This window comes from Corticium candelabrum, chromosome 20 (assembly GCF_963422355.1).
Source record: "Corticium candelabrum chromosome 20, ooCorCand1.1, whole genome shotgun sequence".
Lineage (NCBI taxonomy): Eukaryota > Metazoa > Porifera > Homoscleromorpha > Homosclerophorida > Plakinidae > Corticium > Corticium candelabrum.
Window position 1 is genome coordinate 5,638,272 of NC_085104.1, and position 26,576 is coordinate 5,664,847.

The following is a 26,576-nucleotide window of genomic DNA, read 5'->3' on the forward strand; positions in this document are numbered from 1 at the left end:
CACTTGATGTACCTTAGCCTGATTCTTTGTTTGTTATACAGAGTAATAGTCTTGGCTGCTGGTTCAATCCAACTCCACACTGTATCAAGCACAATTTTCGGCACAAAACCTGTGTAAAACTTGATTTTATCATGTAGCAGTGTGTTGAGCGGTTCCTTGCAAGGTGTTACTCGAGAACTCTAATCTTGTTTTCAAGTTCCACTATTTCATTTGCTTCCTGTTCAGTTATCCCACGTAAACCATCAGCTTCAGCCTCAGTGACATTTTCGACAACCAACATCTTCACTTCTATAGGATCACTAGACTACATACATGTCTTGATCAACTGCACCTGTGAATGAGGTTGAACAGCCTCTGCTTTCTGATGTAGACATTACAGCTATGGAATAGTTAGTGCGTGCGTTGTGTTACTTTACACATAACTGTTGCTGGGACTTGTAGGCTGGCAGCTAGTGCTCATATACAGACTGTACTGTAGTGTACATGTACTGTACTCTGATCTGCGTCAGTACCTATCGAGTGCAAGTTTTCACAGTAACATCTTCGACTTGACCAATCACATATATACAGAAGCAAGCTAGACTGCCCAGAAACAACGCGGAACGTCCTACATGTCTGGTTACCCCAAATTGGTTCCCAGGTGGCAAGATTTCACTCGCTAAAACTAATCCATCACTAGACAATGAGTAGTCTGTGCTTCCACTTCATGTGTACCTGTTCAGAGTCTGAATCAGGCGTCTTCAGCTTGAACAGCAGTCTCTTACCCTCGAGAAGCCGTACTTAAGAAATGGCTTCCTACGCGTCTGTACGCAGGCAAAGCCTCTCACAAGATGCATGAAATGGTAAGTAGTGAACTTACTTACAAAGCCTAGTCAACGGCAAGATGATCCACGGTCCAGAAGCAGACCCGGAAACGTGGACTTTGTGTACAGTGAGATCGGCGAAGGTGTGTGTTACCCTCGAGATTGCGCATGCCCTAGAAGCTCCACCCCCAAATATCGTCTATTGGCTGCTAAGCACAGCAGGTATCGTGGCATCAAGGAAGGAGGACAGAAAAAAGGTTAAACACAACCAAGGGCTTCTTCCAGGAGGCATCAAACCATCTCTTTTTCCCTTGGTTCTTGAACATTTTGTTCGCTGGGGGATGCAAGCCTCCAACTATCTGAACAAGCTGGCCAAGTCGTCAAGAGATGATGAGGGGAAGAAAAACAAGGCCCAATTCAAGACCAAGTGGAGATCTCTCATCTCCATTCAACTGCAGAGAAACCTTGCTAAAGTTATAGCAGACAAGTTATATATCATTCACAGAATGAACACTACAGTTGCAAATTATTAAATCACTAGCATCTCAACCCGACGTTGCCCGGGTAACATCAGACAGGTGGAGCTAGGTTGCATAGTTTTACATATGCAATGTGTTAAAAATAACACTTATTCACCATACCTATGTATAATAAAGAGAAGAGACTATAGAACCTCTTTGTACACAATATTTCTAGTCTTGCCTTCTGGTGCAAAGTAATGTAAACGTTTTCCGTGCCTAACGTGCGAGCACACTACATAGAACTGTCCATGCGAAAAGCAAGGATTTGTCAAATTCAGTTCAACTTCCTTGAAAGACTAACCTTGAGCTTTGTTAATTGATATTGCAAAACTAAGTCTAATGACAAACTGAAGCCTCCTAAATTTAAATACAGTGTCTGCTGGAATGATTGGTAAGCGTGGCAAAAAGACGTCTTCACCCTTGAAACTGCCTGTTAGAATCGTCGCTTTGATGACATTGGTGAGTACTGTCTGAACAACCAACCTTGCACCATTGCATAACCTAGGAGGGTCCAGGTTTCTCAAAAACATAATGGGTGCACCGATTTTAAGCATCAAGTTGTATGGTGGAACACCTGGAATTTGCACCACGGTCACGTCCTGGTGAGATTTCACTTGGGGATGGACTCCTCGACAGAGGACCGTCTAGATACCAAAGCGTGCGTTTGCATTGTGGTGTGGAAGCAGTCTTCATGCACGTTTTTGTGGGGATCGGCCCGGCAGTTTTGGCGTGATTGATGTTACAGACAGACAGACAGATCAGACTTTTATAGATATACAGATTGTATGTGTAGGGCCTAAGGGTCCGTTTGTTTGTGTAGTTTTGACAGACAGACAGACAGACAGACAGACAGACAGACAAGGACAGACAGACAGACAGACAGACAGACAGACAGACAGACAGACAGACACACACACACACACACACACACACACACACACACACAAACAAACACATATGAAACCATTACAACCTCACTCCACTGTGCTACACAGATTGTAACAAAACACAAGGCCACTCACACAGGAAAAACAGAGAAAAACAAATAATACCAAAACTAAATCTGGTATGAGTACAAATCAATATTCATAATTACCTGTGTGTTGGCCCCCCACTTTCCTGATAAAATGCCAAGGCATCAAGCACATCAACAAACACCTGGTAACAAACACAATGACAATCAAACAAGGCACACAATAAACAGTCTGGCATATCAACATGAAAGCATTCTGTCAGTTGCTCTGCAGCCTCTCTTTGTAATGCCTGCACATGATAGGAACGCTAATACAATGCAACAGCACAGTCAAAACACAAACTCATAAGAACATTACAATTAGGTGGCATTACTGAATTTTCTCCTGGTTTGCTGTCAATCACCACTTCCTTAACTCCAAGTAATACTTCCATACAAATGTTTTCAAACAGTACAGGCTACAACAAACACTATCACAACTGTGTGAAACGAGAAGAGGACAACATACCAAACTGGTAATGCATCCACACTCGTCAATCTCAGTATGCCAATCTTCTCTGGCTTTCAAGCCATTGATGTCTATTGAATGATAGAATGAGTGACCCTTCACAACTGTGTACTACAGGTTGTTCTTTCTATGCGAAACCCAAATGCAACATGTCAATTATCTATGTTCCTCCATCTGTCCATCCATCCATATGTCCATCTGCCCATCAACCTATTGAGTAAATTTCAAATCTATTTTGTCTCCCCGGTCACCCACCCACCTGTCCCATTACTCTGGATTAATCCTCTAACAATCAACCAATGCATGTATCACAGCTTTCACTGACTGCCACAACTCGCCTTTAATAGATTGTTCGAACAGTCTTTTTGTGCAATGCAGTCTCAAGTCAACTACGAACTGTCTGAAAGAATTTAACACTTCACGAGGGAGCTGAAGCCGAGACAGAGAGCTGAAGCAAGATCTATACACCACACATACCGACACCTAGACATACAAAGTAATCGACACTAGAATCAGTACCTGACGTGTCTTACACAAAACGGAAGCCAAGCACCAGCTGCTTCCTGCTTTGTTTCTTTAAATGGTGTCCATGAGCCAAGTTGTGCATGTTGATCTTCTGACATTTCATCCCAGTATGTAGGAAAAAATGTCAGTCGTAGGAGGTCGGCAAAGTAGTTTAGAAGAGATTGCAACATTGACTGCATAAACGCAATACAAGGCCGAAGTAATACATACACTGGCAGTAGGGTAATAATGTGTTACAAACGTTGCATTTCTCTTCTTGTTCTTGCAATGTGTCTGCAGTTACAATGAGATTTTCAACTAAGTTTTCTGAAAAGTATGCCTGTGCCAGTTGCCATAAGTCTGGAATACTTTGAGGAGCAGACATGAGGTCACACAATTCTTCAATAAACTGAATACGTATTGGCATTGAGCTCTCAACTTTGCACCAAATAGCTACACATATAATACACTATATAATATTTCAGACTACTACATTAGACCACTTTCCTCACATCAATAAAAACACAGAAAACAACAGACGAGTAAAGAGACAAACAACAAATAAACAAACACAGACAGACAGACAGATGCACAGATGGATAAACTCAAAATTCAGACTTAATCAACATTGTTAGTTTTCCAAATGTTCCGATACATGACAATACCTTCACTTTGCACATCAATCACGTCTCAATGCAAAAGCCAAACGTGGCAACAGGTAATTCATCATTCTAAAAACTACACTTACATACATGCATACACACAGTCATGTACACACACAACGTACATGCCATACTCACTTGATTATTACCCCATCCCAATGATTGGCCAGAGTCAAAGGTCAAGTATTGGATGGGACATTTCCAAAAATTGACACCTAATGTTGTTAATTGGCAGAAGTGATTGATTTACGCTTAAACATCAAAACCTTCAACCCGTGCTCGACAGGCATGCAGAACTCGAACAATGCCAGCTTTTCTACAGGCGGAAATCAAGAAACAGTCACTGTAGAAAGTGCCGATTAGCACTAATTAGAGGACTAAGGGGTGAGGGTGTAAAATGTTAGCCTTGGCCACAGTAGGAGATGGGGGCTTACTTGAGCCCTGGGGTAATAATCACTTAATTACGGTAAATACAAACTGTACACATATAAACCACACACTGTACACATATAAACCACACACTGTACACATATAAAACACACAAAATGAGAGAACCAAACCTGACAAACAACTAGAATATAAGTAAATGTGAAGACAAATAAATGGGCAAGGAAACAACCAGGTGACAAACAAATCCATATGACTAATCAAATCAATATAATCACAGTATCAAAAGGCAACTCCATTAACAGATACCTATTAAAGAGGACACATCCCATTACCTGAGCCTGTCCTACCAAGTGAAGAGCCTCTGCTAAAACTGAGCATTCGTTGAGGACTGAGAGATCCAGAACCTAAACATATAGACACATACCAATCAGTGCTATGTCGTACCTGACAATTACCATAACACTCCACCTGATCCTTTTGAGCCAGTGCTGTTGAACGACATTGCATGAGCTCTTCCGTGTGTTCCTGTCTCTCCATCGTCAGTAGCAGCACGTTCATCTGGAATTTGATGACTGAGTAAGGTGTGTGTGTGTGTGTGTGTGTGTGTGTGTGTGTGTGTGTGTGTGTGTGTGTGTGTGTGTGTGTGTGTGTGTGTGTGTGTGTGTGTGTGTGTGTGTGTGTGTGTGTGTGTGTTGCATACAAAAAAGATATCAAATGTCTACCTTTTTGAGGTTGGTAATCAGTCTTGCATTTTTCTATCAGTTTTGTAATCCAACGATGTTGACTGAGAAGACAGTCCCATGCTGGGTTGCCTTCACACCCCAACTCAACCATGTACCTGGGTTAGTTAGAAATAACATAAATAGCATTCTCATCACAATCTGATGTACTATGATCTCAGTTTGCATAATAAATATCCAAGGTTATACTGCAAACAACAAACAGTTTGTCACACAATCTTTTGTAAAACAAATTTTTGACAAAATCAAAATGGGACGCATTGTTGAACACACTGCACTGGAGTCCAAGGCAAAGTGTCTATTTTAGCTAGGGTTCAAACTTCAACGTTTAATTCAAAAGCAGCGTTTATTGTTGCTCTCTGTCCGTGCTTTAAGAGTGTGGATGTGTACTCCCTGCATGTTTGACATCTTTTCACAAGAACAACACTTACCATACTGGTATGCATTTCACACTTTGATATGTCATGTTGTAACAGTTTCCGGGTAGTCTAAAGAAACGTTTGCCTCCCGTATGACTCCAAAGAAGTCGTAAAAGTACGTTTTCCCTTCAAACTTCTAGCAATAGATTTTGCTAGATCTATTGGAATTCCTTGAAATGTGGTGTTTACTCAAGAGCGACGTTTAATCAAAACACTATCTACTCAAGTCAGTACCACTAAGCAACACATGTGTTAGTACTGTAGTAATGCTAGTGTCAGATGGCCAGAGTACCTGAGACATAGTAATACCGTATAACCGACTATGTGAGCTATAGATTTATTCGTGCAATTTGGGTAGTTTTGGCCAACCGCATGAATTTATCACTGCACTCGTTACACTCAGTCACCACGCCTACAAATAGGTAGCAGGAACGTTGCTAGTATAGCTCTTTATCTTTGAAGTGCATGCGTTCCTAGATTTTGTTGGCATATGTATAAGTGCATTGCACAATTTAAACTACGCATATGAAAAAACTGGCCAAACCCCAGAAAGAGCACAAATTTAGCACCACACAAAAAACCAGTTACACACAGTACATTAAAATTTTAGTACTCTCATCATAATCGGATGAGCTACGATCCAAGTGCATATCTGAGATTATATAAATATTCTGTTGGACAATTTCTAATTTTTCTCAAATTGAATTTTCACAAAATTAAACATAAGACACAATTTGTGTATGCTGCAATGGAGTCCAAGTCACAACAACACTGTCCTATCTAGTACTCTATCGCACACTCAAGTCATTACTACTGTAGTAGGCAATGTGATAGCACTTGTGCCTGCGTGGTGCTACTGTCAGATGGCCGGAGTACGCCACATGTACCTTTCAGTATCAACCAGACTCTGTTTAACACATTGCTAAACCAGCATGTACGTAGTACCATAAAACCGCAACTTGCAAAAGGTATTGTATGCCCTACTAAGTAGTTACTTAATGGGAGAAACAGCTAAGGCCCCAATCGGTTCATTGGCAGAGCTGTCAGGCAACTGGTAAAATTTGACAAAATTGTTATATAATGAACTATTTGTTGTTTACAGTAATTGACTAAACTGCAAGTGTCATTGATCTCTATAAATATCAGTAGTTGCTTTCATTGCTGTCTGGGCATCTGACTGCCTGTTCTGTCTCTCTCTTCTCTCTGTCCTTTCAATCCGACTGGCAGTCAATCTGTGTGTCTATCTTATTTTTACTATTTAGAACAAAGTTTATGACACATAGATGCCATAAAAATTAGAGAATTATAATTGTACACTGCCATCTTCAACTACAAACAAATTGTTCAAATTATATTTTGCATTATAAGAGTGTATCTTGTTTTACTTCAAACAAATGACAAACAAACACACGGTGTAAGTGTATTTTGTTAGAATACCATACAAGTTAAGTAACAATATAACATTCTGGTCAACAATTCAGTATTCTATATTACCTTATCAGCCTTTTCCGTTCACCTAGTGTTGAAGGATTTTCCTCGAGTTTCATTCTCAGCTTGTCTCGACACTTCCCTACCAAACTCTCCACTTCTTCCAAAACTATCAAATACAAAATTCTTAAACACTCTCAAGAAGTCACAGAAATTGCAATACTGATTGTTGCAAAAGAACATGCCAATCACATTGACTGTTATCTGGAGAAGCAAAACAAGGTGTTTCACCTCTTTTGAAAGCTTGCACTTCTTTGTCTTGGATCAATGACTTTGCATTCTCGTATCCATTAATAACAACTTCATATTCTTCCTGGAAATAACAGTCACATTTACATGTTGCATAAACACATCTACATGTGGGCTCGTTTCACCTGTTCTATATTCCTTTCAATTGTGCGTGGGAGACTAAAGAAGTAACGAAATCGCTGGAGAACACTTAAAGCATTTCTTGTTGCATCAGCACGATCTTTACGTCGTAGCACAGTGGCAAACAGTTTGTCGGCACTGTCCCCAGCCTCTAAAAAATAATTAAATTTATTAATAGTTATGCAACAAACTTTATCTACAAAATCCAAGTACTTCTATCAACCATTGCAACACAAATTTCAGCAAGATTTCTTATATATATCATGGCACTGGGCAACCCCAACCCTAAACTTGGCGTATCCATGTCTAGAGAGGAATTTGTGATTGCTATTCGGGTCTTCTTGGTATACCACTCTTCCCTCCTCCACCAAATGTTTTCCGGTGTTCTTGGTGGGCACATTCTCAATGTCTTTGGAGATCATCTACTAGGTTGTGGAAACCGAAGTCTTAGGATCAAACGCCATGATGATTTACGCAACATACTCTTTCATTATCTCCTTTCTGACAACAAGAGCTCAAAAATTGAACAAGGTTGTAGTGCAGAAAACTTCAAACATCTCGATGACTTGTATCATCCTGATTTTTAGAAGGACGTCCTACCTTTTTTTGACGTTTCAGTGAGGAACCCATTAGATACATGCCGTTTCAAATCCTGGATCAGCTGGATTTACTGGATTTGCAGAGAGAAAGATATAAAACATGGTGACAAAGTCCTGAAATCTGGTTGCTCATTTATACCACTAGTTGTGGAAAGTCTTGGTTATTGGGCCAAGTCTTAGTTTAGAAACACTGAAAATAATAGCACCTCGCTCAGTTACTGTTCATAATACAACTCATAGCATAGCTGTTAATAATTTACATGAACAAATATCAGTAAGAGTATGGCAATATAATGCCAGGCTTATTCTGGACAGGTTTTGTTCAAGGACTTTGTTCTGTTGGACACTTAAGAGTAATTTGCATCATGTTGTTATATTTGCTTATATATATATATAAATGAAATCACCAAGAGGAAAGATGCCAATGTCTTGATGTGCAGTCAACCGGACATGACTTTAATGGGTTGAAAGTTCAGTAGGGGGACACACACAAGGGACAGATTACCATTATTACCATAATTATTTGCAGCTTGAAAAGTATGCCTACTTTAAATTATTACCACAAATCATTTACATAAACTGCAGAAGGAACATCTTAATTTACACCTATGATAGGGAATCATTATAGACAAAATAAAATATAAATAACACCTTCAACTATTGTCTCTAGTTTGTAGGTAATTGAGCCTCCTTCACTTTTACTCTCACTCTCCAATAACATTTGATGTACAGCTAAAGTAGAAAAAAGATGTTGCAAACAAGTTTAACCTCCATAGAGATAGTTATAAAATTGATGCATACCAGTGAGCGTGTCATGACAGTCAATAAACGTGTTGATGTTTCGCTTCACAAAAGCAATTGGACCTCGTTTTCTCTGTGCCACTTCATGTCTCAAATGTTTCAAACCTTCTTGCAGTTCGGAAAAGCTACACAACATTACTAAATCATTAAATTCCCATAATTCATATTACGATACAATTATGTTTCAATACTAGCTGCATTGCGCAGTCTTCGCCCGGTTACAAATTACTTACATGCAGTATTGATTCGCAGACTCTATTGTATATGAATTAAGCATGCTACCTCCCGGGTCGACCATGGGATTGAAACTAACTTCGTTACGTTGCTTTTCATTCGTTAATCACGTCTGGAGAATTCAAGTAACAATAAGCCAAGTGTGAGGAAGTGGTAGGCAAACAAATAAATATGATCTTATCCTTTATATATATATATATATATATATATATATATATATATATATATACACAGATGTATAAATTTAAGGATATACTGACCGTCAACACAGTCTCAACCATATACTATAGTAGACAAAAAGAGAATACAGAGACAATAGATAGATACATACAGAAAACTGACAGAGTAATCTGCATTAAACCCTAGCTAGTTATGGTAGCATGTTAGTTATGTACATTTCCAGTCGTAGCTGGACTTCATACTAGAGTAGTTATTGTTGCACTACATGTACCATTAGAGTTTGTACTGTAGCATTTGCAAGAAATAAATGAATTTGATATACATACATACATACATACATACAAACACATAGACAGTCAAACAGACAACAGACAAACAGACAAACACACACACACACACACACACACACACACACACACACACACTGATACCTGACAGACAAACACACATGACTAGGCAGATAAGCAAACAACAAACATGATGCACTACACTCACACGTTCCTAACACAAATACAGTCTCGTGTCACCAACAGGTCAAGATTGTCACCGGTTATCCGACAGGTCAAGATTGTCATGTGGGTGATCATGTGGCTGATCAGCTGCGTACGTGTAGGTACATGTACATCCACGTGCATGTCAGTTGTTTCTTGAAACAAGTTTGAAAGTGAGTGGAAGTGTTTCTTCTTGCTGTATTCTACATTCATCTACATCTATATTCATTCTACATCTACATTCAGTAAACCTAATGTGGAAAAAATGCCGTATAACATGAACAACAGTTGAGTTTGTAACAGCTTCAGTTATCCAATATTTTCACTTATCCATCAGGGTCCAGTCCCAAGGAAGTCGGATAAGTGACACGCGACTGTACCATATTTCTGCGATTGGGGCACTATTTTTCATATTTCTGAAACATGGGGCATTATTATTTCACAAGCACAAAGACTGTTGCATTGTTTCTGTGCAACAATGCAACGCACTACACAAATAACACGGACAACCTACCTAATCTAATGTTACAGTCTTACTGCTATGTATCCTGGATACTTTCACTGCACTTGACTCGTATTCCTGTCTGTTGCATAGGTTGAATCTGCATTGTCAGTCAGTGATTCTCATCTCAAACGTACACATTGATAGACACGCATGCATATAACTGGGTTTGAATACTACCCCATTGGGGCACTAATCAAGCATGGGGCATTATTATTTTGTTATAGGATCACCATGGGACATTATTTGAGCATGGGGCACTATTCGTAGAAATACGGTAGTGACATTAACAATACTAATACAATCCTGAAGAAAAACAAACTGGGAAAACGCACAAGGCACAAAATAGCAAGCATATACCTTGTATTCCTGTGGTATTCTAACAAATACCATGCGGCAATAAAGTTCTCTGATGTGAGTTCACCAGTACCGTCAGGATACAGTTCTTCCAACTCATCTTCTGTTGACGGAATCTCTCTAAAATAAAAAATTCAACTATGAAACACACAAAACACTAAATAATAAGCAAAACATACAAAACATGGTCATATCCAAGAGGGTCTCTTGGTTTCAACATGTGCAGTTTGTCTTTGCCTTCTAGATCAGGTTCATCTATCCAGACGGCAGACACTTCAGTAGGTCCTGTATCAACAACACATTTGAAGACTCTGATTGTTTCAGAGTCAGGAAAGATTACAGCAATAATTTTGTTTGCATACAAGCAAACTGTGTGCTTATGAATTTATATATAAACACTAACTGGTATGTATGTTAAACCCCAGCAGCTGGCCTCCCCAATTCTAGAGATCTGTGCTGCCTCTGGTCAGTGTCATAGTTTGTGGCCAATGATGACCTATATAGGTGCTTTTCTGTTTCATCAGCATGTTTAATGCACGCAATACAAAGTACCCAGATAAAAGCAAAAATATTTCATTGCATTTTTCATTAGCTGTTTAAAGGGGAACTTGCACACAAAAACAAGTTGCATTTAAAAATAGCCTTGTCTTCGAGCAGTTCAATGATACCCTAATTACCAGCCAAAGCAATTACATAAAGGAGAAATTGCATTTCGAATGCTCCCAGATGACGATGTGTGCGAGGTATGATGTCACTGGAGGTCGACCTGAATCGTTTTGTATTGGAAAATCTTGAATAGCACGGCATGACTTTCTACATCAAATCGCCTGATTGGAGACAACACTTGAACATTCATCTTCACTGTGAGGTAAGTGTAGTTTCTTAGTGATGAGAGAAAAATGCTAGAGGTATTCACTAAGACTTCTCATGCGTGTAAGTCTGGAACTCCAAGGAAACACTTCATCAACTTCCGCTTTGCCGTGCTCTCCTAGTTTACGACTCTTAGTCGATCTTAAATTTTCTAACTCTGATTTGAGATAACTAAGGTTCATCAAAAGTATGCCGTAAACGTGCCAGGAACGGAGAAAGAAGTCTGTTTAGATTTCCATTCAATCGAGCATGGTTGAGAGAGTGGATTCTGCGTTTGAGGCTAAAAAGGAGGCAGTCAGATCACATTCCAGAGTAAGCGTAGATCAGTTTCAGTCGGATTGCTTTGAGAGAGATTTCAACGCAGAGCTAGTAAGTGGGTTAGGGTAAGGGTTATGACAGATGTAAGAGCATTGTAGTTTCCTACATGTTCCAGGCGTTTTACAGCAGTACAGTCAAAGCGGAAGTTGATGTGATGTATCCTCAAGGTTCCAGATCTACTGTATGTGCAGGAGAAGTCAAAATGAATGCTTCCAGCGTTATCCTCTCATCGCTACAAAGCTTCACAGTGAAAGTGAATGTTCAAGTGTTGTCTCCAATCAAGCAATTTGATGTAGAGAGTCACTTTGCACTAATCAAGATTTTCCAATATAAAATGATCCAGGTCGACCTTCAGTGACGTCATGCCTTGCGCAACTACTTCGTCTGGGAGCATTTGAAACGCAATTTCTCCTTTACGGAGTCGATTTGGCTAGCAACTAGGGTACCGTTGCACTTCTCGAATACAAGGCTATTTTTCAAGAGCAAATTGCTTTTTTTGTGTGTGAGTTCCCCTTTAGCATCTGTATGCCCCCCAAAATAAAATTTCTATTCTTAAAGTTACATTCGTGAAGATATTGAGGCGCAAAGTTGCTTTAGGCCGTGACGTATTTGGAGGAACAGAAGTGGCAATAGCGCATGCAAGGCAATAGAAATGTCTTACAAGAAGTAAACCTCTGGTTGCCTGCTGGCTGCAGTAATGAGCTCAGAAAGAAAGTGTGCCTTTGATTTACTTCTGCAGTAATGCCAAGATGTGAAAGAAATGGGCAGTGCGAGTGATTCAAGTGAGAAATCGGTGGGATGGATTAATCACACGTTCAGACCCATGTAGTGCATATATTCAACAAACTTTATCTGTTAGAATTCTACAGGACTTATCTTTCATTTATCATGCTTTCTTTCAACCTTTCTTCTTTTCTGTATTTATTAACTTTTTCGTACATTGTCATGTTGCAATTGTCTCAATGGCTTATTTAGCCCATGCAGCTCGAGGCTTCAGGCTTCAGTCTCCGTTTAGGTTGAGTAAAAGCCTAAAGTTCATAGTAACGTTTCCCTCCGTTTCGAAACATTCCGGCTAAGAGTACAGCGTACGCATTACACGGGTCTGAATGTGCGATTGGCCCATCCCACCGATTTCTCGCTTGTTTCACTCGTGCTGCCTACTTCTTTCACATCTTGGCACCAGTGGAAAAGCGAACCAAAGCCACTCTTTCTTTCTGAGCACATTACTGCAGCCAGCAGGCAACCAGAGGTTTACCTCTTGTAAGATATTTTATTGCCTTGCATGTGCTAGAGCCACTTCGTTCCTCCAAATACGTCACGGTGTGTAAGCCTACTATACGGGATATAATCAACCGGAAGGAACTTTGTGCCTCCATATCTTGAAATGTAAACTTTAAACATAAATTTTTTATATAGACATTAAGAACTAACAAAAAATGTAACAAACATTTAGATTTTTACATTGCAGTTACCCTTTAATTTAAAAAAGCTGTGAAAAATACTTTTCAGACTCTAAACATTTTGAAGTCAAAATATCAAACAAGGACAGTAGGATGTCAGTTATCCGAACACCAGTTATCCAAAAGCATCAGCTAACCAAATGCCGAGTGCATCAGACACCCTCTAGAAGTATGTGCTATAAACTGTTACACGCATGCACAACAAGTTGAATGTCAAGGTAGTAACATTATATGGCAAACTACTTTCTCATCATTACCTTATAGAGTACAGTTAAGGTTAGGTGTTTGTGCAATTGTTGTTCAATACACATGGATTCGGTCTAAATGAGTCTGCATGCCTCAGAGACCCAGGGACACCTAACCTTTTGCGCCAAAAGAGTTAACATCAGTTATCCAAAATATTCAAAGTTATGAACAAGATCGAGTCCCAAAGTCTTTGGATAACTGACATCCTACTGCACTACAAAAAATTAGCGTCAGTACAGTAGCTCTGATGTATGAAATACATGTATTGAAAATAGACAAGCAGACAGACAAACAAAAACAAGTAAACAAACTGTCAGAGACACTGACAAACACACAAACAGACAACCATATCTCTAAATGCCACTAGATTATTACTAATATACTAAATACCAATCTTCTCCATGTAACCACGAAAAGTGACAGTGCACGTGCCCTCTCCACCAGAACGAGTGGTAACTATAATTTCGCCTTTGCCCACACCAGGGCCGGTACGACATAAGATCTTCATTGGCGATTTCCATTCAGCCCATGACACACAATTATATCCGCAAATAGTCAAATCTGCAAGCAAAATATGCTAAATACATAATAGGAAATAAATTGTTGGGCCTTGTCCTACCGACTACATCCGAAGCATTATGACCGAGATTCTGACCGCGGATAGTAACGCGGGTCCCAGGGGGTCCCTGGTTAGGCGACAGGCCGGTAACACGAGGTGCTTCCGCCATAACTATAGAGAAACGAAAAAGTATTGTGAAGAATTTATGACAAAGACCGTAGGGTTCAGAGCTGTGGGTTGGAGCCCTCGGATTCCCTAACATCGGCCGTAAAGCCTCGCGTAGGCAGACCCTTTCATCGCGTCATGCATTTTGGGGGGGGAGCGATGCACATATGAACACTATTTTTAGTACACTGTACTACATTGGTTGTACTAATTATTAGTACAACGGAGGCAACGGTCCACACACCGAAACCGGTCGAATGGCAGAAGCTAAAAGTGACGATGAGCTATCTTTGCATGTGCCAAGGCTGCGGTTTTTCGTCACAGTGGCCGTGATCATCATCTCCACTTTCTTCAGCTACGTTTGCATCTTTCTGCTTACTTCTTTCTATCCGACAGTAGCAGCAGCAAAAAAGGCTCGAAGGCAGACACAGAGGTAGGAATAGTTATAGGTATCATACAGCTATCAGGTCTAGTCGGTTCTCTCTTTGTTGGCTCGTACGGAAACCGAATTGGCCCAAGATTCCTGCTTATTTCTGGTCCCTTCTTGGTGGCCGGATGTACTCTACTGTTTGGCTTCGTTGACAGAATTGGAGACTGGGCGACGTTCATCGCTCTCAGTGCTCTCATCCGATTTGTTATGGGTTTCGGAGAAGCTGCGTTTGATACGATTTCACTGGCTCTGTTTTGACAATGTTCTCAAACAAGTCTACTGCTTGGGCTCTCATAGAACAAGCTGCAGGATTGGGGTTTCTTGCTGGACCGCCAATTGGAGGTGTTCTGTTTTCACACGGCAATTTCTTATTGCCGTTTTTGGTGACTGCGGTCGCTTTGTCAGTCTGCACTCTGTTTCTTTCTTGTGTGAGAAGCAACGGAAATTCTGGGGGTGATGGAGAAGATAATACTAGATCAACTGTATCAAAATGACCCTTACTGAAAGTTCCATTAGTTGTAGCAATATGTTTGGCTGTCTTTGTTGCTGGCTTGTGCTTGGCTGTAATAAATACGTCTCTGGCTGTTTATCTTGATCATGAATTCAAGTGGGGTTCGACTCACATTGGTCTTGTGTTTCTTATTCTTGGGGGGGGGGGTGTATGCAGTGTCTACTCTTCTTGTTGGGATTATTGGAAATCGAATGAAACCAATCATAATGCAATTGGTTGGTCTCTTCTTTCTCAGCTGTGGATTGACATTTGTTGGCCCATCTTTTCTCTTTTCTTTTTTATCTCCCCGTCCGTGGTTTGTGTATGCATCGATAATTGTGATAGGGGTCTCATTTGCGTTAGTCTGGACAACTGCAGCTTCAATTATTATTAGTTGTGCTGTCAATCGAGGATATAAATCTGACATGTCTCTGAATGGATGGGTGTCTGGAATATGTTTGGGAACTACATTTTTGTCTGGTGCTGTTGGGTCACCTGCAGGAGGAGCACTGACTGCTGCTTTCAGCTTTCGTCACTTTCCTCAATTCTGGGTTTGGCGTCAATTTTACAGTGTTGTGTGTCAGCAATTATTGTATTGACAGAGTGGTGCTGGCGAGTTGCAGACTGATTTAGTTGATTCTTGTTGATTTAATGAGCTGTCGTAGCAAAGAATGATCAGTTGAATAGTATACACACTGTCACAACAGAATTTTGAACGTAACTTAGAAGCCTTTTGAAGGCGTGGAGTGGGTTTAATAGATATTAATTATAAACTGTGCAGTGACAAAGTTGGTCCAAACAATATTTGAAGATTTAGTTTGGTTAATTATGGTAGTGGTTTTTGGAAATTAATTAAGGTATGAAGAACTGACAGTTTGATATACATATTATTGTACGGTTATGTTACTGAAAAAATAAGGTAATAAAGTAAATACATTTTGATGGAGAGATAATATGCGAAGTTTAATTAACGATAACTTTTATATCTAGTTAAATTAGCTAGAGACGGTCATGCACACAAATGTCCTGTGACATAATTGGAGGAGCCGTGTATAAGGAAATTACTGATGAGTTAGATTTAGGTGTTATTGTTCAAATTTTTGTTTTACCAGATGATTCAAGAAAAAGACATTTTGGATTAAACGGTTTTTTATTGCAGTTTGAGATCGCTGGTTAAGTTGAGAAAGTGTCTCCAAGCATGATGAGCCTAGTATAGTTATAAAGTTCAAGACAGTATACCATATCGCTAAAAAGATATAGTCTATATCTGAACCTACTGTTTCAATGTTATATACACAATATATATCCGTACGTAGATTCGTTTAAGAGGTATTTGTTCGTGCTTAATTTGCTAATGTTCCGGGTTTCATGGCTTGCCCCCCCCCCAACTTGCAAGACGCTCCGCCGCCGCTGAACATATAGATATCAAGATGGATTTCCAACAGTCTGCACACTAGAACTGATCATAGAGCAGTTTGATTCATCTTTACCATTTGTGATTGCAGCACGACAAACTAAGTGGAGAGACTGTCAACAAAGGTCGTGCACGCTTTTAATTAACTTGCTGGTTGGATTCGGAATGGAACTCTTGCTTTGCATGACGTTCTGATCGAAGACAATCCGGTGCCTAGCTATAGTGGTACGTATACCATGCACAATCAATAGAGATGAAACCATTTTGAGTGAAATAAACGGCCCCGGGGCTTCTTGGAACAGTTAGTTTGCTTCGTATACGTTTAATTAACGATGTAGGTTCAGCAAGTCAAGACGAGTTGCTAACCCATGCGGGAGTATGTTAGAGTTCCTAGCTGATTCGGTGACTGAATCAGTGATGTTTTAAGCCGCCAGCAGTTGGCCGTTATAAATGTCTTTGTTTATAGCGTTTTTGAACAAAGATCTGGCGACGAAATAAGCGGTCTCCGGCCATTCTAATGTATTATATAATGGGTCAAAAACCAGGTGCATGCATGCATGGCCTAGCACAGGACCGCAATATAGTCAGTTAATTATATCCGTGCAATATTATCGCATCTGTAGAAACCTTGCTGCGCATGCAGCCTTTGGCGTTTTCTTTGGCTGCATGTATGGTTATGTCATCTTTCGGACGTGTCGGTATCCTCTGAAAAAGCTGACTGCATGCAATCGGTGAAAGATTGCACGGTGCTGCGGCCACGGTGCTGCGGCCACGGTGCAGTAGACGAGCCACGAGCTATCGTCGAATCTGCTTGTTCTCACGGTATAGCAAGCAGATTTATTGAGACATCTGACGCGGTAAGTATACATCGGAAAAATTAGGACAGAGAACTCAGAATTAAAGATGCATGCAACACGGCCGGCACGATACGCAAAAAGATGGTGTGCCGGAAAACACCATGACACCCAATACTCTTTAGGATCTGCCGTCCAAGTCAACAACGAAATGGAACAGTTTCAGAACTTGCCATCCAGTTCTAGAATCAGAACTTGTCGTCCAGTTCTACAACTGCTTGGGTAGCGGTTCAAAATCTGTATTTAGCTGATTAAACGAAACAATTGTAGTTAGAGGTATACGGTTTGATATTGTTGTAAGTACCGTATTTCTTTGAATTAACGCCGCGGCGTTTATTTGCTAATATACTCTTAGAGCTGTGCCGTTTAACGGGAGCCGCGTTTATTCATTTAGTTGTTACGGTAATAGAGAATTTGTTTATGTGTAAGTTGAATCTGAGGTACATATGACACTGTCACATGTAGGTAGGTATGCGTATACCGAAATACGAAAGGGTCTCTGGCAGGATAATCTAGCTAATTGTTTTGTAGGTGCAAGTATACGTCCCAACTCTGCCTAGGTCTGTGTCACGTTTGTAACATTGAGTTGCTCACGTGGTACAACTGTGGGGAACGCCTTCAGAAAATTCCAAGGTGTTTACCAAATCAATGGAACGTGAATCACCATCATTTAGTCAACGGCTTAAACAGGCAAGTCTACAATTAATTAGGCTTTAGCTAATCGGCACCATTAGCAATTAAATATGCCGTTCTCTAGCTGCATGCTCCGTTTGAGCATAGTGATTGCTGTCTAGACAAAGTCTCTAATTTCTAGTGTGCATGGCCCAAACATTTACAGTAAGTTGCATGGGACTGGTTGTCTGTACCGGCTTGTTGGGTAATCAGAGACAAAAATGAACTGGGTAACGCCCACAAGTTTTCTTCATGAAGAAGCTCGAAGAAAGGTCGCCCTCACGACACTGAAATATCTCTATTAATTTATTTCACAACTGCACCAGCTTGCAATGAAGATACACCTGATTATTAATTATTTTCTTACTTCACAGGTTGCTTTGCTACTGCTTCTTGCGTACGAGGCGAAGTCTTGCACTAGGCAGCAATTCGATGCAAGCCACTGGCTTTCTGCTTTGCCCGAGAGTCGAAATGTAACACCAGCTGCTTCAAATTGCGTGTACTGCAACATTCAATGTGATGGGTGCTACGGACCGGATGCCAGCGACTGTATCAGATGTAGACACTTCAATTTGTCCGATCTTGACGGTCAATCGCGCTGTGTATCTTCTTGTCCACGTCACTATTTCAAAGGGCGATGTCTGAGTGAGTGTCCGGAGAACACATATCATTACGATGTTGAAAAACCAGAGTGTCTCTCTTGTGATGCTCAATGCATGGGTGGCTGCAATGATATCTCAGCTTGGAACTGTACTCGGTGCGTCTCACACCAAATGCCGGATGGAAGATGCGTGAGCAATTGCTCTGATGGCTACATGGCAGTAGACAATTCTACCTGCACAAAAGTTCCTTCCATAAATATATCAGAAAACGAGTAAGACATGCACCTGTGACTATCTACTAGCAGAGAGCAGTAACTAAAGCATTTGTTTCTAATGTTTATTAAAGTGGCAACACGATGCCTTCTCAGGAGGTGGTAGCCATGACACTTGGGATCGGTCTACTCGTCGTCGTCATCTTTCTTTGGGTGTCTCTTTGTGTCTATGTTCGTTGGAGACGGTCTACGGGAAATCACAATTTGTGTGTACTTACAAATCAGCTTGGAAATCTTGCTGAACACCAGGAAAAGAAAGAAACAACAGCTGTTGAACTAACAGTAGGTTTTCTTAGTTTTCACTAGTTGTGGTGTGTGTGTGTACTATGATTTTGACCATTGTCAAATAGCTTCAGGAATCTGCCTTTGCTGTCAACCCAACTCAATACGTCGATGACTGGCTGGATGGTGAACACGTTACAACTGCTAATTGGGTATTTTAGCTTGTTGGACTGCGTGTATGTGTATTTGTGGTAACGACAGCGAAAAAGTATAATCATATATGGACGCTTTATATAGCTCGTAGTACGACAGCTGGATAGACGAAGAGTCACAAAAGCGGACACACAGAAGGGCAACAGCTAACACCAATAACTATGTATATATATATATATATATATGTCGTATATATAGATGATAACGTAGATCATTGTTAGCTGTTTTCTTGTATTGGTATAATATATATATGTACGTTATCATCTAGAGACAGTGTATCTAAAATGATCGATATCTTAGCTTTGAGATTCCACAGGCAGACAGAATGTTAATCATGAAAGTTACAAACTGATTGACTGATAGTAAAACCGATGTTTAGAGCTATTTTCTTAGCAGTGATCTAGAGCGACAACAAATATATAGTGAGTGTACTATATGTTGGAGACGGATTTATAACTGTAGGCTCGCTTGTAAACCGTAAGCCGGCCAGCCGGATTTTAACCTAATATAAAATGGTCAGCTTAGCTAAATTTATTGAAAAATTCGCCTGATTTGGAAGCCGTTAACAAAGAAACAATGGCTGCATGGCAGCGTTGACAATAAATTTAGTAAAATTGTAAACTTTAGAAAAAGATGTTTGAGGCAGTTCAAGAAATAGAAAGCGATTATCTAGATTAGTCCCAGACCATCTCAAAGCCTTGCAGACAGTCGTAAAGCCGTCGGCCGGTTCTAAAACCGTTAGTTAGTAGTGGCCTTTAACAAATACGGCATATTCCTTTTTAACTAAAATGATGTGTGTCTGTTATGCGGTTTTCTACAAGACAAATTCTTGCAGTAAACTCACATATTCTACTTGTAGCTTTCTGGGGAGCAAAGAGTTACTGTAGCTAATCCATTGTTTCAACACAAAACGACGTCCCCGGAAAACGTCGAGAAAGAATCACCACAGGCAAATGACTTCAACAGACGGAGTGCCTTCCACTCGAGCGACACAGCAGGATACTGTACGGATACGGAAGAAGATATAGACCGGGTTACAACATCAGACCAAACATCCGTGGAAAACGAGGTGATTGAGAGTAAATGAAGTACTGAACTATCAGTTGTCAACTTTGTATTTGAAGGTACGAGTTAGCGACGAAACTACGAGTACTGTTTTTGACGATATTTCGACTCAGTGACCTATTTGAGTTGTTGTCTGGAAAGAGCAAGTTATGGTTAGACAATCGATCACTAAGCATATTATTAAATTAAATTAATAAAGGCGATGAGTGTCTAACTTGTAACGGGGTTATAAATATCAACTATTTGTTGACTGCAGACGTAGGATTTGTGATACAAATAACCATAATTTATAATTTATAATATTAAAATGGATAAATGTCTGTTCGTTTGTTGGCAATGCATTATCTCGTACTCCGCCACCACAACACGCTTTCACGGTGACGCACTTCTATACTGTAGACGTATAGTACATGCACGTATGTAGTTTTATCATGCGGAACTGTATAGCATGACCATACACCGTATCCAGCACCTTAATTTAATACTGTACGTCGACTATTATGCATGTATATATCTTTACTATTGAGGGAGGCTACCGGCTCGTGTACAATGAGCCGATCTGCTGTATTGTGCATTGGGAGAGTCTGCAATGTCTCCGTGGACCGGTCATTATTCTTGTTTGGAAGCCCCAAGAAGTGTACTATAGCTGGAGGTTAAGGAAGTTTAGTTGGAGACCGAGGTACTTATTCAAACATTGCAGAGGTCGTAATTTCGTTATCTCACTAGATAAGTGACCCATGCAGAAATGGAAGATGAAAAATAACAGGAGCAGCAGATTCTCAGGCCTCAAACTGCTGTGATAGGTTTGCTAGTTGTGGCAATAGCTCGCGATCGAATTTTGATGCCGAAGATTGGAGTACTGAAATATTATCCAATGTCAATGACAAGGACGAACAGTTGTGTGAAATTAAAGACGCAGATGAACGTACTAGAAAGATTGCATCTGCAGTCTGAGAGGCTCCTTTCCAAATGTGACAACTTCAGAAAAAACTTGTTCGTTCCTCTTGAAATCACGATCTGTAGACTAAGAGTAATGCAAAGAACTATCAAGAATATAGAACTGCAAGTCTATACTATCATGATGCGTACAAAAAATCATTAGTGATCCGTGAATAGAGCACGGTTGGATCGAGAGTCCCACCTCTTTTGCTCACGGTTTTTGAAGAGGCAACAACGTCCAAAAAGAAAATTTTAGCAGTCTCTTGAAACTAGTCTCGCGCAGCCAGCCTCTCCCCCTTTTGACTTCCATTGGCTTAGTCTCTTAGGCCTTCGAGGTGATCTTGCATGGTATTGCACAGTTAGAAAGTTGAGACTGTCTAGGGATTGGCATGCTCGTTCATGAAGTTATCTTTAGAATTTCTGCAGGAATCTGCTTTTAAAGAAAAGAGCTAATTATGCATATCAAAGTTTTATATTCAGTATACAATTGAAGAGTCAATTATTGTGACACTGAAACTACCAAACACTTTGTGTTAGTTGATACTAGCCACCAGATGCATATCCGCAACAACGTCTTCGCATGATCGGAACACTTTCTTGTCGTGCTAAGTTAGGGAGGGTTCGAGTGTGCATGTGAAACGAACCGACCCACTTCAGTCGGTGGTCCACTCGTACCTCTGTATACGACCATTCTGCATGCAATATTTGCACCAGATGTAGAAACTGTAACTGCTGAAGTGCTGTCCTGCATGGGTCCCACGTTCCAGGATGTGGCTAGATTGATGTAAGCAGATCTACATGCAGTAGACTCCAAAACTCCTTGGCGTGTATGCGCAGTGTATATATATTAGTATTACATTTCATATCTCTAGATAACGATGTCTTCCAGTATAGACCTGGTAATTAATAGATAGATTCATTACACTAGAGCACGTTGAACTGATGGGAGGTCCACTTTTTAGCGCACTGAAAGAACCGACCCATTAAGTAATTAAATGCGCCAGCTAGACGCCCCTGCATGGGTATACGTGTACCCTTCAGTTCCCATGTTCTCGATTTTCTATTCCTAAAACTGGATGAAAGTCGACGACAATAATCAGGCAGGCGCGTACCCAAGCGTTAACATTAACAAAAGAAATTAATATCAATGATATAACGAGCAATAGGCGGAAGCCAGTTGCTATCCCTTATCATCAATGATCTTCTTAATTAAGTTAAACTACATTTCTGAAAAAGGATCCTTCAGTCTACTCGCGCACTAACTGGGCTTGCAGTAAAGGTGACACAAAAAAAAAGAGAGACAGCAGGCGTTCCTTGTAGTACCCGTATTTGCCGCCATTGTACTCAGCAGGTATTTCTTTTTGCGACGGCGGCTTGTACGACATTTCAAGGACGTTCGACTGTGTTAGATAATACGGCTATAGTACTAATTGCGAAAGATTTAAAGCAAATTGTACCGATGGATGCGCGAGTTTGGCGTGATTTCTTAGTCTGATGGTCAAGTGCAATATAGCTAACTTCGTCTTGAATTCTTAGAATAGAGCAGGGCCGGATCCAGAGCGGGGGTTCAGGGGTTGCAACCCCCTTTATTCCAATAGGCGTGGTTCAATAATTTCATATAATTTTATTAGAAAAGAGAAAATTAGTAATGCTATAAATAACTGCTAACGGTGAACCCCCTCTGAGATTATGGAACAGAAGTCTCCTTATTTTAGAAGCCTCTCCGTCAAATAGTAATAATAATCAGCTATTGCTTTATTATAAATTAATTAATTTGAGTGTGAAGAGTCTTCAACAACAAATGCAGCAGCATAGGGTGGTCAGGTGTGATTTTCAACATACCGTATATATAGTTGACTTCGTTTTGACTTCGTTTAATTAATGCTTTGTAGAATGTATCTAATTCTGCGTCTGAAGATTCGGGAATGTGGCTTGATTTAGTGCATTTCACTACTTTCTGCTCCTTTCTCTGGGATGCATTTCTAGAGAATTCGATGTCTTAAACGAAGCTGGTGTCACCTATTCTAGAGAGAAATATGTAAAGCTGCTTCACACATAAACAAATAAATTATAGCCTATGACATTGAACAGACCTTTCTCTTCTAAAAATTTGCTTCCCTACTGTTGTGTCCTTACCGACTTTAAATCGGTTCTATTGCAGCTCGCTTACAGTGTCTACGCAATACTACACCAGACTACTCACAGCTGGCTAACCACATGCCACAGTACTATATAATGGCATATTCTATCAGTATGCTAATGAGTACTAGGGGTAGTCCCATAGCCCTTACTCTACTACACTCCCTTCCGCTAAATCTCTCGATATCTCTTGGGGGTCCAAGGGCGTAGACACCGGGGGGGCTTTGGGGGCTCAAGCCCCCCCAGAATTTGAGACTTGTATTTCAAATCTTTGATACATTAAGGGATAGGCAGTACGCGTACAACACAACACTACATTTACTAATTCAAAAGAGTTTAATCAAAGTGTCCGAATAGTCGTCTTCTGCTTTCATTACGTGTAACAAACTCATTCGCAACACCTTTTATTGGTAATGCATCAGTTTTGTCCTTATGGATATGGAGTATCATAGACCAGTTGAGACGACATTCACTTATTGTAGAACGTAGCCATGTCTTGAGTCTACGGAGAGCACTAAAACTTCTTTCACTTGTGGCGTTTGTTGCCGGCATTACCAGAATGAGCTTGACTACTTTGATGACTTCAGAAAAAAACTGTCTTTCTGCACTGCTTAAGGATTTGAGGTATACGACCAGAGACCGTACATCCGTCAGTGGCTGTTCAGTACCTGCATGAAGAAGAGTGAGCTGTGTTTGAAGTCGGTCTGGGTGACTGAAATCATCACCATAAAAATTGACAATCTCTTTCAGTGCTTCCGATTGCTGGGGTTGCTGAAGAGAAGTTACAACTGTCTCTAATTTCTGTAACATGTTGAATCCTTTCTGATGAAATCTATCTTTGACTGCTGCTAAAATCAAGTCAATGGCCTCAAAGTAAGCCCTTCGATAGATCTCCTTCACTTCTACTGGATGTACTGTTGCACCTTCTCCTACCTCGAATTGTCTTGGAACTTTCCTACGTCGTGGAAGGGTAGGGGATGGCACTTGAAGTGACAATCTTTTGCGTTCAACGTACTTCCAAAATATATCAAAGCACTCATCAGATCTCATTGACTGGATAGTTGTTGTTGTAGTACTGACTAGCTTTTGGCCTTCGCATGCTGAAATAGTAGAACTCTGTAAGGATCGGGACAGGTTGTCCACTATGTTCAGCAGCTTTCTTCCAAGTTCAACACCATAAACGAAGTCAAATGTGTCCATCTGCAAAGCGATTCCTCCAATTCTAGCTCTCATCTCAGTATCCTTTGTGGCTTCTTTTGCCACATCCCAAGTCATCTGAAGTGTAGTGTAGTTTTCAGATATTGACGTTAATGCCTCAGCCCTGACCGTCCATCGTGTAGGACAAAGAATCCGTAGTCCTGGAGAGCCAGCAGTGACAACATCTTTAAACTTCTTGAAGATGCTTTCACGTTTGGGTGATTTTTTTATCAACTTAGTAATTTCATGTACGGTCTCCAGAGCACTTCGCATGACCTTGATACCTTTCAACACATCCTGAGTCGCTAGGTTTAATGCATGACCATAGCAGTGTGTGTACAACGCACGGGGCTCTAGATCATTTAGTCTTTTTGCAACGCCTGACTTCGCTCCTGCCATGTTACTAGCGCCGTCGTAGCACTGGCCTCGGCAATGGTCAATCCTTAGATTCATGCGTAACAGGATATCTTGAACTGTTGCTAGTATAGAGTCAGCAGAAGTTGAGTCTAAGCTATACAGCCCTATTACTTCCTCATGGACTTCCAGATCATCATCTACGTATCGAAGACAGAAGACCATTTGTTCAGTATTGGACAAATCTGTAGTTTCATCTACCATGATAGTGTACCACTTTCCCGATACCTTCCTAACAACATCTCTCAGAATCATTAATGCCATGATACTGAGAATTTCATTTTGTATACAGGGGCTTGTGAACTTGGCCTGGCATTTGTCTAACCATTTCCAGAGCCTCGGATTGTCTTCAGCACGCATAATGAGGAGTTGCATTAAGTTGGAATCCCTTTCAAGAGCGACACTACCTTCAGGTTTAGACCGACCACGCATGGCGAGACCTTGCCGAGCAAGGTATCGAATGCAACTAATAATTATCTGTAACATATTCCTATTCTCAACCATTTCTTCTGCATAACCTTTCCCTAGCATTTGCCCAACATTCTGTTCCTTGCCAACCACCATATCCATAGCATCACGATGAAAGACTGATTTCTGATGTTTTTCAAATTTAGTGAGTGCTTTCTTCCAGTCTGTAAAGCCAGTTCTCACGAATTTATCGTCCAAGTTCCCAGCGCGCAGAGCAACTGAGCCTAAGTCCTTCTTCTCCGCCACCTGGCAGTAGAAGCAGAAGACTTTGTCATCTGCTTCTTGATAATGCAACCACGGGTATCTTCTATACCAAGAAGAACAGAATGCTCGCTGCTGCTTAGCAAATGTGCGATATGGGAAGGACAGCAAGGGTTGGTGAGGACTCCAAGGCATCAAGGTGGGCTGAGGCTGGGCGCCAGCAACCGGTCTTGTCTCGGAGGCATCAGTTGCGTCGGGCTGGTGAGAGTGGTGGCCGCTTTCAGAACTTGTAGAGGCTGGTCCAGCCACGTTGCTAGTTTGGGCGTGCTCTTGGGCGTCTTCTTCACCTGAGACATTGCTTTCATGGTCAATGCCAGTGGGATAGTTAGTTACACTTCCATCCGGTTGTTGCGCTTTCCGCAGCCACGCTATCAGAGACATTGTGATACGGATGCAGTCGGGTGATGAACGTGCACTGGGCGCATGCGCAAAAGCACAATTAGGCCTCTTGGTTAAGCCCCCCAGTTTTAGAATTGTGTCTACGCCCCTGGGGTCTTCTATTGTTCCTTGTGGGATATCATCGATTTTCTCTCTCTGTTGACTTTTCAATTGGTTTCTTTGTTGGCATGTTATCAGTCCGTTCTGACTGTGTTTCTGTTAACTCAGGGTGGCTAGGAGTAGTTGGTACTGAGTCTTCCCTGGTAGAGTCTGTTGATGAGATTGTCTTCTCAGCACTGACTTCGGAATAGCTCCCAGCTTGTGGTGGCATCGTAGTCGCTGTACTATCATGAGTATTGGAAGTTTGCTCCTGATGTACATCCTGTG

General features: G+C 40.8%; 3 protein-coding genes across 3 annotated transcripts; 1 reads left to right on the plus strand and 2 right to left on the minus strand.

Annotated features, from left to right (window-relative positions):
- Nucleotides 1-2,298: 2,298 nt before the first annotated feature.
- Nucleotides 2,299-14,238, minus strand: LOC134195448 (exocyst complex component 2-like). Its single transcript, XM_062664470.1, has 20 exons — nucleotides 14,055-14,238; nucleotides 13,826-13,996; nucleotides 10,721-10,826; nucleotides 10,545-10,661; nucleotides 8,778-8,902; nucleotides 8,628-8,708; nucleotides 7,383-7,528; nucleotides 7,240-7,321; nucleotides 7,015-7,117; nucleotides 5,084-5,199; nucleotides 4,830-4,919; nucleotides 4,694-4,765; nucleotides 3,572-3,762; nucleotides 3,325-3,503; nucleotides 3,144-3,265; nucleotides 2,806-2,876; nucleotides 2,672-2,755; nucleotides 2,543-2,605; nucleotides 2,421-2,482; nucleotides 2,299-2,311 (listed from the first exon to the last, which is right to left on the minus strand). Exons 1-20 carry the CDS (start codon nucleotides 14,161-14,163, stop codon nucleotides 2,299-2,301), a joined length of 2,103 nt encoding a protein of 700 aa, XP_062520454.1. The 5' UTR covers nucleotides 14,164-14,238.
- Nucleotides 14,239-14,849: 611 nt separating this feature from the next.
- LOC134195449 (uncharacterized) lies at nucleotides 14,850-20,720 on the plus strand. The gene is made up of 7 exons (XM_062664471.1): nucleotides 14,850-15,042; nucleotides 15,443-15,630; nucleotides 18,394-18,893; nucleotides 18,968-19,175; nucleotides 19,244-19,327; nucleotides 20,188-20,397; nucleotides 20,453-20,720. Exons 1-7 carry the CDS (start codon nucleotides 14,850-14,852, stop codon nucleotides 20,507-20,509), a joined length of 1,440 nt encoding a protein of 479 aa, XP_062520455.1. The 3' UTR covers nucleotides 20,510-20,720.
- Nucleotides 20,721-23,693: 2,973 nt separating this feature from the next.
- LOC134195655 (zinc finger MYM-type protein 1-like) lies at nucleotides 23,694-26,263 on the minus strand. Its single transcript, XM_062664716.1, has one exon. It carries the CDS (start codon nucleotides 26,190-26,192, stop codon nucleotides 23,808-23,810), a length of 2,385 nt encoding a protein of 794 aa, XP_062520700.1. The 5' UTR covers nucleotides 26,193-26,263; the 3' UTR covers nucleotides 23,694-23,807.
- Nucleotides 26,264-26,576: the final 313 nt, after the last annotated feature.

Bases quoted from the DNA above. Each gene is read 5' to 3' on its own strand.
- LOC134195448 (XM_062664470.1), bottom strand. From the start codon at position 14,163: ATGGCGGAAGCACCTCGTGTTACCGGCCTGTCGCCTAACCAGGGACCC. The intron at 8,709-8,777 runs GTATGCATCAAT...TTTCTACTTTAG, and splicing joins CTGTCATGACACGCTCACTG to CTGTACATCAAATGTTATTG. The intron at 7,118-7,239 runs GTGAAACACCTT...TGTATTTGATAG, and splicing joins AGTGCAAGCTTTCAAAAGAG to TTTTGGAAGAAGTGGAGAGT.
- LOC134195449 (XM_062664471.1), top strand. From the start codon at position 14,850: ATGTTCTCAAACAAGTCTACTGCTTGGGCTCTCATAGAACAAGCTGCA. The intron at 19,176-19,243 runs GTAGGTTTTCTT...ATTGTCAAATAG, and splicing joins CAACAGCTGTTGAACTAACA to CTTCAGGAATCTGCCTTTGC. The intron at 20,398-20,452 runs GTGATTGAGAGT...TTGTATTTGAAG, and splicing joins AAACATCCGTGGAAAACGAG to GTACGAGTTAGCGACGAAAC.
- LOC134195655 (XM_062664716.1), bottom strand. From the start codon at position 26,192: ATGTCTCTGATAGCGTGGCTGCGGAAAGCGCAACAACCGGATGGAAGT.